Source organism: Acomys minous (assembly GCF_964271855.1).
Source record: "Acomys minous genome assembly, chromosome: 3".
Classification (NCBI taxonomy): domain Eukaryota; kingdom Metazoa; phylum Chordata; class Mammalia; order Rodentia; family Muridae; genus Acomys; species Acomys minous.
In genome coordinates, this window is record NC_140485.1 from 76,491,289 (window position 1) to 76,505,131 (window position 13,843).

At 39.7% G+C, this 13,843-nt stretch overlaps 1 protein-coding gene across 4 annotated transcripts in view; it reads right to left on the reverse strand.

The window, feature by feature from the left end:
- Nucleotides 1-13,843, reverse strand: part of RALGAPB (Ral GTPase activating protein non-catalytic subunit beta) — a 79,110-nt gene that overhangs the window by 24,214 nt on the left and 41,053 nt on the right. For all 4 annotated transcript variants that reach the window (XM_084774885.1, XM_084774884.1, XM_084774887.1 and 1 more), the window contains 4 exons: nt 10,375-10,557; nt 7,739-7,890; nt 2,119-2,306; nt 31-137 (listed from right to left, as the gene is read on the reverse strand). In XM_084774885.1, coding sequence (XP_084631011.1) covers nt 31-137; nt 2,119-2,306; nt 7,739-7,890; nt 10,375-10,557 — 630 coding nt within the window. The remainder of the gene's footprint in view (nt 1-30; nt 138-2,118; nt 2,307-7,738; nt 7,891-10,374; nt 10,558-13,843) is intronic.

Consider the following 13,843-nt stretch of genomic DNA (forward strand, 5'->3'; position numbering starts at 1 on the left):
CTCACGCACACACCGTAACTTCTGATGTACCTTCTGATTTGCTTTTGCTCCTCTGGGTAAAAGGCAAAGCTGTTGAGCCCAAGCAAGTCTTCCAGACATTCCCCGCACCAGCACAGTGACAGAGGGGAAAAAATCATCTAGAATAAATTGTACGTGAAAAAGTTTTTACTTTAGATAACGACCATTTAACATACAACCTGCTAACACCTGCAGGGCATCTCACGATGCCAGCCCTAGCTCAGTGCCTCCTAAAGTGCAGTGCCACAGCTAAATACCACAAGTCCTAGGGCCCACTCTGTACCAACCATGCTATTTTAACTCTCCTAACATCCTTGCATACCTCTATACATATATTTTGGTAAGATGGTATCTACCATGTCAACACTCTTAAACTTCCAGTGTCGAAGACAACTTTTATAAAACAGGGTTGGAGAGATGGCTATGTGGTTAAGAGCACTGGCTGCTCTTCCAGAGGATCCAAGCTCAATTTCCAGTTCCCACAGCTCACAACTGTCTGTAACTCCAGTTCAATGGGATCTGTACCCTCACACAGGAACACAAGTAAGCAAAGCCACCAATGCACATAAAGATAAATAAATCTTTAAAAAAAAGAAAGAAAGAAAACAGGTTGGATCTCTATAGTGCTGACATTACATTTGCTCACAGACTGGGGTCCTGCTGTGTACTACTGCAAGCTGGCACTGTTTCCTCCTAGCACAAGTTCAGGGATGGAGATGTGCATTAAAAACTCAGGATCCTTTTTATTGTCTTTCTTTGTCTCAGTTATGGAAATTAAAGCTGGCTCTAATGCTCTCATTTCTTCTGTTATTAACTACCACCAATAAACAAAATATCCTTATAACTGTACACAGTTTGGTTTGGTTTGGTTTTTGTAGACTATTTACGCAGTAAAATGACTTAAAACAAAACAAAACAAAACAAAAAAACAACTTGCAAGAGAACCAGAAAGCTTAAAGAGGACACCAAGATTTTGCAGGCTGCTCAGCAGATGGCTTAGGTTAGAAGGGTGGTAGAATAATAAAACATAGGCAGCATGGAGAAAAAGCCAGACAAGCCTAACTCTGAGGTAAAGGTAGAGTTGACCAATGATGAACAGTGGTGCCATTCTATTTCACATTTAGGTCACTAAATGTAAATATAACATGACAGAAATGTGACCGTATCCTTCTATTGCAATCAGGGCTAGATTTCTCATTTTGTAGAATTATGACATCCTGTTTTTAGTCAACAGAATGTGTCCAGGAGTCAAAGACTGCTTATCTTTGCGTGTGTCTTTAGTCACTGAGGAAGTCCAAGTGTGGTGGGAGAACAAAAGAAAACCTGTTGTTTGGAAAATTTGAATTTGAATCCTAGTTATTTGAGAAATGTTTCTCAAGTTATCCTAAGCAAATCACACATCCTGTGAGCTTCATGACTGGGGGACAGTGCATGGCTTGTCAGTGAACAACCACTGAAGTGTTGTCAGCAGACCATATCTACATACTTTAGGATGAACTCTATGGTGCAAGGAGGGCAGTGGTAAGGGCAAGCAAACTTCTGAACTGCCACAGGGCATATCAGACCAGGTGCAACAAACCAATGTAAGAAATTACTTAAGGCCCTCCATTTAGATGTATTGAGAGGCATATAAAAGAAAAGAGTCAAGAGTCACTGGTAGAGACATTGAGGTTAATTATATAAGGAAGTAACAGGAGGAGGAAGCAAAGATGACTTCTCAAATTTCTAGCCTGTGTGGGTATTAATAACTGAAACAGAGCAATAATGGGTGAAAGGGGAAGGGAGTTGAGGGGCAGGACCAAGATCACAAGAAAAGAAAGAGTGACTGATTTTTATAAATAGTAAATATAAAATATCTCACTAAGGTAAACTTCATATAAAAGTCTGACACACTTTGATATTTCAGCATACATCAAGAATCGCTAAACAATTCTCCTTCAAATGAACATTCTATTTTTTATCTGTTTCTCTGGTGATGGTATCCTACAGCTTCAAGTCTTTTTGACAAATAGTTACTTGGAATGCAGTCTTTTGCTTCCCTGACAGAACTGAGAATACACTGTTTGAGCAGTGGAGAAAGCTAAGAGTGCTACAACTTACTCTGCTCATTTCCAAGCGGTTGCTCCAGCATTGCCAGGATGACACTGTTATCCAAAACAAAGTACCGGAAACTATGCTTGTTTATGGTTGGCAGCCTGGAGTATTTGATCAGAGTGGTCTCATTCACCAGACTACAAGGAGAGGCAGGACCACTGGGTGAAGGAAATGCGCCAAGCAACTGCATGATACTACAAAGAATGGAATAAAAAAACAATTAATTCCCAAAGAAAACTTTAACTTTACCTCTTGGATTTTTGTATCCTTCTGCCCCTCTAAATTAACTGAACAGAGCTATACTTCCTCTTCACAGGTCAGATTTAATCCCTGTGGCATGCTGGGTAGAACGTGTACTCCAAGAAGGAAAGCCACTCTCCTAAGGACAGGGTGACATTAGCCACAGCTTTCAATGAGTCTAGGAACTGCCCTCAGCCATGAGTAGCTCACCCAGGACCACTGATTCTTTCTAGGACAGGCCATATTCACTCGTTAGTAAGGCTCCTAGGTCCCAGGTCCCTTCCAGCTGGAGAGAACACTGGAGGTCAAGTCAGCCTGAGTAGTTTGGCGCAACTGCCTCCACTGTCAAGCAGTTTTGTTCTTCCACCTGCCCAGTCCTGCTCCCTCCCAACAAAATACTGCAAGCAAATTTCTCTCTGTTACCCAGGAAAGATGACTGACTACAGTTCCAAATCAGGAAGCTTCTAAAGACACATTTAAAACTGTCTGTGTGCTTCAGGTTTCAGGATTATGATAGTCAAAAGTATCTTAGGCCTAGAAAAGGATATAGAGATCAGTCAGGCTCCGGTACTTTTCAGATAAGAAAACTCAAGACTCCAAAGAGCTAAATGATTGTTAAAAGGACAAAAACTAGAGCCTGTTGCCCTGTTCCTGAATGGTTAGGAATACATATATCCTCATTTCAGTTAAGGAACTTGAGGCACTAGTAGTTAAATCTCAAAAAGCTGTCATAAGCAAATCTATGACACAAAATGTTTTATGAAACAAGAGTTCTACTGATCAAGACTTACCATTTAAAAATGTTTGCATGTGTGTATACAGAGTTTGTATATACACTTGTACACACACAGAGAAGGGGGGAATAAAGATTTCTGCATACATACAATGAATTTAATAACTCACCTAGCTCTCAGTTTGTATCAAGTACTGCTCTAGGCACTTTATACACATTTCTCATAGTTTCATGATAACTTTATGAAACAAATACTATTGTTATTTCCATTTTTAATTATCCTCATTTATAATAAGAAACTAAGGCTCAAAGAAAAATCATTGTGTATTTAAATAAAGATTTTACTATGTAGTATCAACCTTGCCTTTCAAATGCATCTCATACCAAAAACTATTCCTCAGCATTTTCGTATGTGCATGTGCACATGTGCATGTGTTGCATGTGTGTTGTATGTATATGAGAGTGTATCCTGTTCTATCATTCTCTACCTTAATCCCTCAAGACAATGTCTCTTAATGAATGTGGAACTAGGCTGGCAGCCAATAAGCCGTGATCCTGTCTCAGTCTTCCCCTCTAGCACTGAGGTTACCGGTGCATACAGCCATGTCTAGTTTTTCACGTGGGCACTAGAGATCTGAACCCAGGTCCTCATGCTTGTACAACACGTGCTCTTAGTTACTAAGCCATCTCCTCAACCCTCAACACCATTTTTGTCACTCAATCTTCAGCGTGGATAGCCTGGTCTCAGCTTTCTAATGTCTCTGGTGATGGAAAGCACTGTTTCCTAGCACATGTTTTCTTTGCAGTTTTCTCTCCTCCTAGAATACTGCAACAATTCAAGGAATGAAGGAACACAGTTGGTTTAGCACTCTAAGGACTGTGGCAAATAGGAGACCTCCCAGGAGACTAGTACTGAGAAAATAGAGCTTTGGCTTTCTCCAGTGGAACAGACACATATGTCACACACCACATAGACCTGGTGAGCTTGTATGTCCCATATGAGGTCTATGATGTTATCAAACAGGCTGCTGGAAGAGGTTAGGTCACTTAGATGAAATCATTACCAGCCTCACCACATTCTTCTCTCCTGGTAGTGACTAGACTGGAATGGTGAGTAATAGCCTATGAAATTAATATAAGCACTTGACTGTGTCGTGATAAAGATTAAAACTCCTTGTGAAAAGGAAAGTCTCTGCTAATACGCTCTGAGGTTCAACTTCTGCTTTTTGTAAGTAGTGTTCTGATAAGAACACAAAAAACAAGCTCATAATGCTTGTTCATGCCTATAGTACTAGCACCCAGGAAGCTGAGGCAAGAGACTACCATGAATGGGAGGTCAGTAGGATGGCTCAGTGCGTAAAGACCATTGCTAACAATCTCAATAAGCAGAGTTGGATTCTCTGGAGCTCAGATGGTAGAAAGAAAAAAAGACTTTCAAAGTTGTCTTCTGACATGCACAGGCCCATGCACACATACAAATACTGTTTTGTTTTGTTTTTGTAAGGAGCAGGGTATAGTGGTGCATGCCATTAGTCCTAGCACTTGGGAGCCAGAGACAGGCTGATGCCTTTGAGTTCAAGGCCAGCCTGGTGTACAGAGTGAGTTCCAGGACAGACAAGGCTACATAGTGAGACCCAGAGGTAGAGGGAAACGGCAAAATAATTAAGAAAAAAAAAAAGTAACCTTGTAGTAGACAAGAACTTAATCTGCAAAGATCATATATCAGAATAAGAGTTTGGATTTAAAAAGACTACACATAATGTGGAATATCTTACTAAAAGAAATTTGGTCACTCCCAAACAAATAAGCATCGGATGAGAAAAATAAACATAAAGAAAACATGAAGACTACAAGAGTCCAGTTAACTTAATAAGAGTCTCCAGCACTCAAGTTTTGTTACAGTCTCCTAATAGATGTTGATGAAATACACTGTTGTAGAGTGTGAAGACAGTCAGATCCCATAAAGAACACTGTTCTCAGGCATCTCCCGCAGTGATACGTGGTCAAAGCTATGCCAGTTGAGGTACTCAAATCCGTGCAATATGAAAACCACATAAAGGCAGTAGCAGAAAGGAACAGAGCAACATAAACATTGTTGTTGCATACTGTTGCTGCCTGGAAAAAGGATTTCACCACCAAAAGCCTGAATAAGAATCAATGAGAATAAGTCAACATGTGAGATTTTTTGTTTGATATAGAACATCAAGCTTTTAATAATTAAAACAAAGTAGGAAATCTTAGGGGCAGACTCTAAGCCCCAATTGAAAGCTAAGCATTTAATAAATATGCCTTAAGCATTGGGACCACTGAAATGACTTCTAAATTTATACTTACATGTCAAGGTCAAGAAACCCAACCAGTAAATATGTACATTATAAAGGTTATCAAAGGCAGACTGGTGTGTGCCAAATAAACTCGGTATGACTGTGACAGTATGGAAGTCCACATCATGTGAGACAGGTCAGACAGTGAGTGAGTGTAGCAGTAGTAAAAATAGTTGTGCTTCAAAAATCAGAGTAACAGAAGGAGGTTCCTACAAGTAGCTAGATTTACTGTGAACATGGGAACTATATGATGTTGCCTGAAACGTAAGAGAAATACATAAGCAGGTATGAGCATGCCCAGCTCACCACTACAAGTGGCCCAACTATGGCAAGGGAGTGCTCAGGAGCAGTGGTGGGTGAGAGAAATCTGATCACCTCCACTAGAATTCAGACATGGTAGAAACAGGAGATCTACTCTAGGCTTTTAATCACTCAAGCAGTAGGATGAAATGGTGTTTAAGGATGGTAAGTTAGCCATGGACTACAAGACAAACAGGAAGAGTTAAGAGATTAGAAATAGAAATTTGGCAAGAAGTGAGGTAATCTAGTACAGAGTATTATCTGAGGCTTCAGGGAATGGTGGGAAGACCTTGCAAAGATAGTATACTGGACTTAGTCGCTGGCCTCGTGAGGAATGACAAATACAAATCAGAGAAGAGGCCAATGAAAACAATGTTGATAGCTGGGCATACTGGGAGACACCTTTAATCCCAGCACTCTGGAGGCAGAGGCAGGTGGATCTCTGTGATTTTAAGACCAGCCTGGTCTACATAATGAGTTCCAGGACAGGCAGAAAGCAAGCAAACAAACAAACAACAACAACAACAAAAACCCAATGGTGATACTGACAAAAAAAAAAAAAGCAGCACTGTGAGACAACAAAGAAACTGACGGGAACATGATCCACCATGATGAAACCCTGCACTGCTGGAGTGGGAACTAAAGACATCATGATGGACTTGCTAAGAGAGGCAAGACAGCAGAAAATGAAGACAAGAGCCATTCAGATAATTACAACCTAATAGGAAAAGACCCCAGGCACACAGCCAGGCCTCAGCAGCAACTATGCTCTCATAGAACAAGGATAAAGCGAGACAAACTTCTTGCAGCACTACGAATTCAAGAACTCATGGTGAGCAAGGCTCTCCCTGTTTATCTCCTAGCCTTCATCCTCTTCCTGGTTCCAGAGCTGTGGCAGTTATGGCTTCCCAAGCCCACATATTGCACAAGCACTTGCTCTCACAGATATATTCACCAATTTTCTAGCTATTAAATAAACCTCAATAAAGGCACTGAAAGTCTAGCAGTTAGCACAGGTCTAAACAAACGCCAATAAATATCCTTCTGAAAATAATCTAAGCCCAAGAAGAACAAAAACAAATTCAACTAATGTGAACATAAACCAAAGTAGCAAAGGGTACTACAGTCCCAAAAGATGCCAGGATCTCAGGCAGAGCTGGCTTACACACAATCTTCAAACCAGACTAAGCTTACCACCTTCCAGTGGTTCTATTTTCCTAGGCTTTCATCCATAGTCATCCTTACATGAGCCATATCTTTACATATTTTATACATCTATGTAATCTCTACATATTTATTCCCTTCAATTTGTAGATGTGGCCAAACAGTCTCCTTTCCCATATCCTCATCCACCAGGTACAAAGAACTTTCTCAACTCTTTCTGCCATTCTTTCAAACAAACAATCTCTTGTTTCTATGTGACATACATTTTTAAGTCCCTGCAATGCTGTTGCCCATCTTCTCACACTAAGTCAATGTGGTTCCCTAAGTATGTTACTCTAATTTCACTTAATCTCAAAGTATCCACTTCTTCTTCCCAGTCCCCTGACATCTTATTTTACCTCTTCTTTTGGGATACTGATGCTGAAGAACTTTGTATTTCTATTTCATCTTCCTTACTGTATCAGATGGTATTCATGGTAATAACTAAATCTGACTCATCTATATGATTCTATTACCAAGCTCTTATAAGGGAGTTAAAAAAAAATCTTAGCTGAATATAACATAAAGGATACAGTAGACATCAGTCCTGGGTAGCAGATCTGATGTTGTGACACATCTCATCTCTAGGCTAAGCCATCAACAAAAGGGATAAAGTACTCCAAGATACTTCCTGGCTCTAACATGACCTGAGTTAGTATCAGCCAGTGGAAATACAAAGATCCCAACTCTAGTTTCCTGTTGGTCTAAGAATGAGTACAAAAAGAGTATTTGCTTTTCATTTTGTGTCTAGAGATACAGCATCCTATAGGGCTGAGGTACGCTGTGCTGAACAAGGAAGACAGAGCAGCAGAGACTGCTTCCATACCATGTTAAAGTGGCTTCTGCAGCATCCTTTACCCTCATGGATGCAGGGTTTGGTTCCTTGTCGCCTTTGTACTTGACCTCTTGCTCACTGTTCTTGGACTTGCTTCCCGAGATGCCCAGCTCTACAATCTCCAGCACTTCCTTAAGGCAATCCTAAAAGGAGGGAAAGAATGATTTTTTAAAAAAATATTTCAAACATATTATTTTAAGAGAGTATATGTGTATTTGTATACAAGCCAAGGCCAGAGAACAACTTTTGGGAGTTGATTCTCTCCCCCCACCATTTGGGACTCAGAGATCAAACTTAAGTCATTAAATTTGGTGACAAGCACTTTTATCTGCTGATCCAACTTACCAACTCCAGATCAATTTTTATACATCTTACTTAAGAGATGCAGGGAGCCATAACATGGTCGTGTTTTGGAGGTGGAGCTCCAGTTTCAAATGCTCTTTAACAGATATATTTTTATCATAATAAACTTAACCTCCATTAAACTTAAACCTCCATTAAGCTTCTCTTAAAAGAACTAAATGTGTATGTTCAGAAGGAGACTAAAGATACGTTTTAATTTTATTAGTTACAGAGTTCACAAAATTACCATGGATTGTCACAACCCCTGAATGGCTAGGTAAGATAGATTCAGAAGTAATTCAGCCAAACCCAGATGGTTTAAGACACATCAGATTACCTAATATACCAAAAAGGTTAATTATTTTTTTGAAGAGGATCTCACTACAGAGCTCAGGCTGGTCTCCAACTCACTATGTAGCCCAAGCTAACCTTGAACTTAGGACCTTTTGCCTCTGCTTTTTAAGGGTTAGAATTACAGGCAAGTGCCACCATCCCCAACTCAAATGACTGACATCTTAAAATAATTTCTTTTTAAAACTGTTATATTTAACAGAGTTTCAGGTAGTGAAGTCTGACCTCTAACTCATTATGTAGCCAGGGATGACCTTGACTTTCTAATCCCCCTTCTTCTACCTCCTAAGTACCTGAAATTACAAGTAGGTGCCATCATAGCTGGTTTGTGTAGCACTAGGGATCAAAGTGAGTGCTTTATAGACACTAAGCAAGCATTCTATTAAACTTAGCTACAAGTTCAGTCCTGTAAACAATTTCTGACATCATAACGTTAAAAGCCACAATAAAAATAACTCAGATTTTATCAACAATATTACTTACAAAAACCTCTATAAATATCAAATGACCCTGGAAAGCTCTATCACTGAGCTTATTATGCCTGCTTCCCTATAGAGAAAACAGACTAGCTATCTGTGCCCACTAAAAAGTACAGAAACCTGTAAGAAATACAATGTTTCGATAAAAGTAACTTTTACAGCCAAGCTGCGCCCTAGCTTTGCAGATTCACAATTAGGTGACCCTCTTTGTTTGATAATAGGAAACCAAGTAGCTTTAATATCTATCTCCAGTCTGCCATGCTATCCAAAAAAAGGATTTTTCCAGATACAACAGCTGCATATATGAACTCACAGCAACTGAGAAAGCATACACAAGACTGAGCAAGCTCAAGCCAAACAAAATTTCAGCATGAAGGAGCTGGAAATAGGCAAAAAAAATATTATCACTAGCTGGGGAGCTACTGGCATGTGTGATCAGATATGACAGCTGCTTGGACAGGCACAATCAATTGTCTTTAATGATATGATCACTGGTAGGTTGGCCATACTCCAAGGCAAGCCCCACTCCCAAAAGTAGCTAGGAAACACAACCTGGACTCAATAGAGAGGAAAAAAAACCCTCAAAATTGGGTATCTAGGGAAGTGAGGGTAGAGAGGGCAGAACCTGATGAAAAGGGATGAGTATGTCCAAAATACACATTATGAAATTTTACAAGAATTAACGAAAATATTATTTTTCATAAAAGAAGTCTTGCTGGTTCAGATAAGCCAGGCAAGATCTTCTCTTCCATAAAGAACCTCTCTGTGGACTTACTTGGAACCAAATGTAAGCATGATGATAGTTTACTAGTTATGCTCAAAAGAGTAAGTGTCCTCGGGAGCAGGAGAGCCAGCCCTGCCATGATGACACAGGAGCAGGAGAGCCAGCCCTGCCCCAAGGACAAGGGAACGGGCCCTGATCCAGGGCTCTGAGTCGACCTCACCCCAACATCTACCCCATGTATGACCTGCTGGAACACATGAAGGGGCCAGACCTGCAGATTCAAAGATGAAGAATCTCCTTGACACAGGGCAACAACGGGATATCCAACAGCAGTCCCAGTGAGGATCCGGCAACAATAATGTAGGCCTCAAACCAGACCCATGACTCATAGCAATGAACATTTGAAAGCAAACATAGGTGGACAAAAGGCTATACTGTGTGATACACTACAACTTCTATGACAAGATTTTTGTTTGTTTGTTTTAGTTTACTAGGGGGAGGTTGCAAGGGCAGAGGGTGGATATGATGGGATGAGGAGAGGAAAGGGATTTTGGTGCATAACATGTAAATCATAGAAATTCAATAAAAGTTAAAAAAAAAAAAAAAGGAGTTAAGTGTCCTACTGAAGTCAAACAAGTAAATTAAAAGTATGTGATACTGTATTTAAAGTCAGATGTTCTCTTTTAAGTTGTTTCACTCCTGCTTGGCATTTCAAGACTGAATAAGCTCACCTTTTCATCCAGCATATCAGGGTGCTCTGTCAGCCAGACACAGAGACACTGAAAAGCTGCCACTATCATGGAGTGCAGATCCCGGGAGTGAAGAGGAGCTGGCCGACTACACTGGTATACAATATAACTGCACACAGAACTGATGGCACGCTTTCGGTCTCCTGAGTCAACCATCACCTTCACCTAAGCATGTCCATTGAAGGAATACAACCAGTTAGTTAGGAACCACACACCAAGCATTGGTCTGCAACTCAGCTTATCTGGTAATGTGATAAAAAAAAAAAAGGCTTTGTTTTTAAATATTGTTTATATACAGGAACAGAATATTCGAGATATACCTTTATATACAACAAAAAAGTCGCATACTCAAACCCTAAAACAGTACTTTACTCTAGCATGCTTATTTACACCTTAAAACCCAAAGCTCCTGGACGTACTTATTCACACTGCAAAATTTGTGGGAATGGCCAGCAAAGGAACACGTGTGTTCTTTAAAGTCCCTAACCCAACCTCATGGTAATGGTTTTTGTTCTGTACAAAGTAGAGTGAAATAGCTTAGAAGTTCAATTAACAATTACACTAAGTTACACATGTTCAAAGTCTGTAACCTCTAAGAATTGTTAACTATAATCAGATAGGAAGCATATATCACCCCTAAATCTCATGTACCTTTGTAACCATCCTCCCACTCTTCTTTCCCGCCTCTGTGAGGAACTGTTATCATTTCCTATAGTATATAAGTTCTACAGTACCTATTTGGGTGAAGGGTATTTGGCTAGCTGCTTTCCTCTATTTAGCATAATTAATTATTTCCAGATGTATCTAGTTTTTGTAACGTTTCTTTCTTTTTATTGAGCAGTATTCTAGTACATGAATATAGTAAAACTTGTCTATTTAGTAACCTGATAATGAACATTTGGGTTATTTCCATCCTGTAAATATAAATACAGTTGCTATGAACATCCATGTCATTGAATGGATATACGTTCTCTTACATACTGGACAGGAATGACAAGGTCATAAGATGCAATGTTTTATTTTCCCTTTTCATTTCATGTGCATTGGTGTTTTGCCTGTATGTATGTCTGTGTGAAGTGTTGGATCCTCTGGAACTGGAGTTACAGACAGTTGTAAGCTGTCATGTGGATGCTGGTCTAGCCCAAGTGGTTACATTTTTAAGGATCTGCCAAACTGTTTTCCAAAGTGGTTATTACAATTCTTGTTAACAGTTTCCTTATATCCTCCTCAACATTTGGCATGGCCAAGTCTTTTTAAATTTAGTCTGACTTTGTTTCTTTATGTCTGAGTTCGCCTTTGTTTCTTTGTGTGTGCATGTGTGGTATACGCATGTATACACATGTATATATGGGTATGTGCATCTCCGTTTATGCAGAGGAAGACTGCTGAATGTCTTCCTCTCTGAGTGGTTCTCAACCTTACTAATGCTGTGACCCTTTTGATACAGTTCTTTGTGTTATGGTGACCCCAACTATAAAATTATTTTTGTTGCTACTTCATAACTGTAATTTATTTTTTACTGTTGTGAATTGTAATGTAAGTATCTGTGTTTTCCAAAGGTCTTAGGTAATCCCTGTAAAAAGTCATTCACCCTCAAAGGAGCTTTGACCCACCACGTTCTACATTATTCCTTTGAGATGGGGTCTCTCACACAACCTAAAGCTTGCTGTTTCAGCTAGACTGACATGCTAGTAAACTCCTGAGATCTCCACCTGCCGCACTGAGGTTGGCCTGGTCATGCCTGGAGTTTTAAGTGGGTGCTGGGGATTTGAATTTAGATCTTCGTGGTTGATTAGCAGGGACTCTTACCCTGAGCTATATGCCTAACCCTCAATGTTAGCTATTTATATAAAAGTATTTCAATGTGAATCTAATTGCATTTCCCTAACAGCTGATTCCCTAATGATATTGAGGTACGAAAACTCACCTTAAAGGAGAGTGCCACTATTCCCTGGGTTTGGATCCTGGACTGCATAAAAAGGAGGAAGCCAGCTGAGCATAAGCATTCATCTGCTCTCTTCTTCCTGACTGCAGACTCAACGTGACTAGCTGCTTCAAGCTCCTGCAACCTTAACATTCCTGCCATAATGGACTGTACCCTTTAACTGTGAGCCAAAACAAACCCTTACATCCTTAACTAATGCTTTTTTACATTTAAGTCTATACAATCTGTTTTTAGCTGAGTTTTGTACCTACCATATACAAAGCAGGTATGAAACCAAGTTTTCTATCAATATCACTGGTCTAAAAGACTAACCGCTCTCCTTCGAGTTATCTTTGCACCTTTGTCAAAAAACAGACAGCCACATAAATGTGGTCATGAAGTCTTAATTACAGACCACTAGCCTATTCATTCAAGCCTATTCTAATACCAGACTGTTTTAACCATTTTATCTTTATAGAGAGTTATGAAATCAGATAGTATTAGTTCATTATATATGATGACACAGGTCCAGAGCAGTGCTTTAACCAAGCTAATTGCATCTTAAACCAAAAGTGGACCACAAGTCACAGGGAGCAGTACCTCACTCTTTGTATGGTCCACCATGTCTCATGAATAGCTATCCTAATGTTATATATATATCAGCAACTGCTCCTCACATATCTACTACATCTGGGGATTTCTTTCTTTTTTTTTTTTTTTTTTTTGGTTTTTCGAGACAGGGTCTCTCTGTGTAGCCTTGGCCGTCCTGGACTCACTTTGTAGACCAGGCTAGCCTCGAACTCACAGTGATCCGCCTACCTCTGCCTCCCGAGTGCTGGGATTAAAGGCATGCGCCACCACGCCCGGCTCATCTGGGGATTTTTGAGATAAGTTCCAAGTAGTGTTGAGAACACACTAGGTTTTGGGTTTTTTTCTCTCTATTTTGTCTCTCACAGCTTGTAAGACAACTTTGACATAAAGGCCTAAGCTTTTTTTTTTTAAAGATTTATTTATTTATTTATTATTTGTACAGTATTCTGCCTGAATGTGTGCCTACACACCAGATAAGGGCACCAGATCTCATTGTAGATGGTTGTGAGCCACCATGTGGTTGCTGGGAACTAAACTCAGGACCTTTGAAAGAACTGACAATGCTCTTAACCTCTGAGCCACCTCTCCAGCCCAAAGGCCTAAGCTTTATCATTTCAGATACCACCACTTTGTGGTGACTATCACTTCATGAGCACAATGTATTTTATACTTTTATCTCATAACACCAAGTGGTATACAGAAAATAATCTTTCCATTTTAATAATAAAAAGTATTCAGATGCTAGTGAGGATGGTGAAAAATTGAAACCCTTGTAGGTTGCTGAATGACAAAGGACTTAGTAGCTGTGAAACAACAATCTGCAGTTCTTCAAAAGTAGACAGAATTACCATAAACCCAAGACTTTTTAAAAAAATATTTATTTTATTTTAATTTATGTGTATTGGTGTGAGGGTGTCAGATCTTGAAGTTACAGAC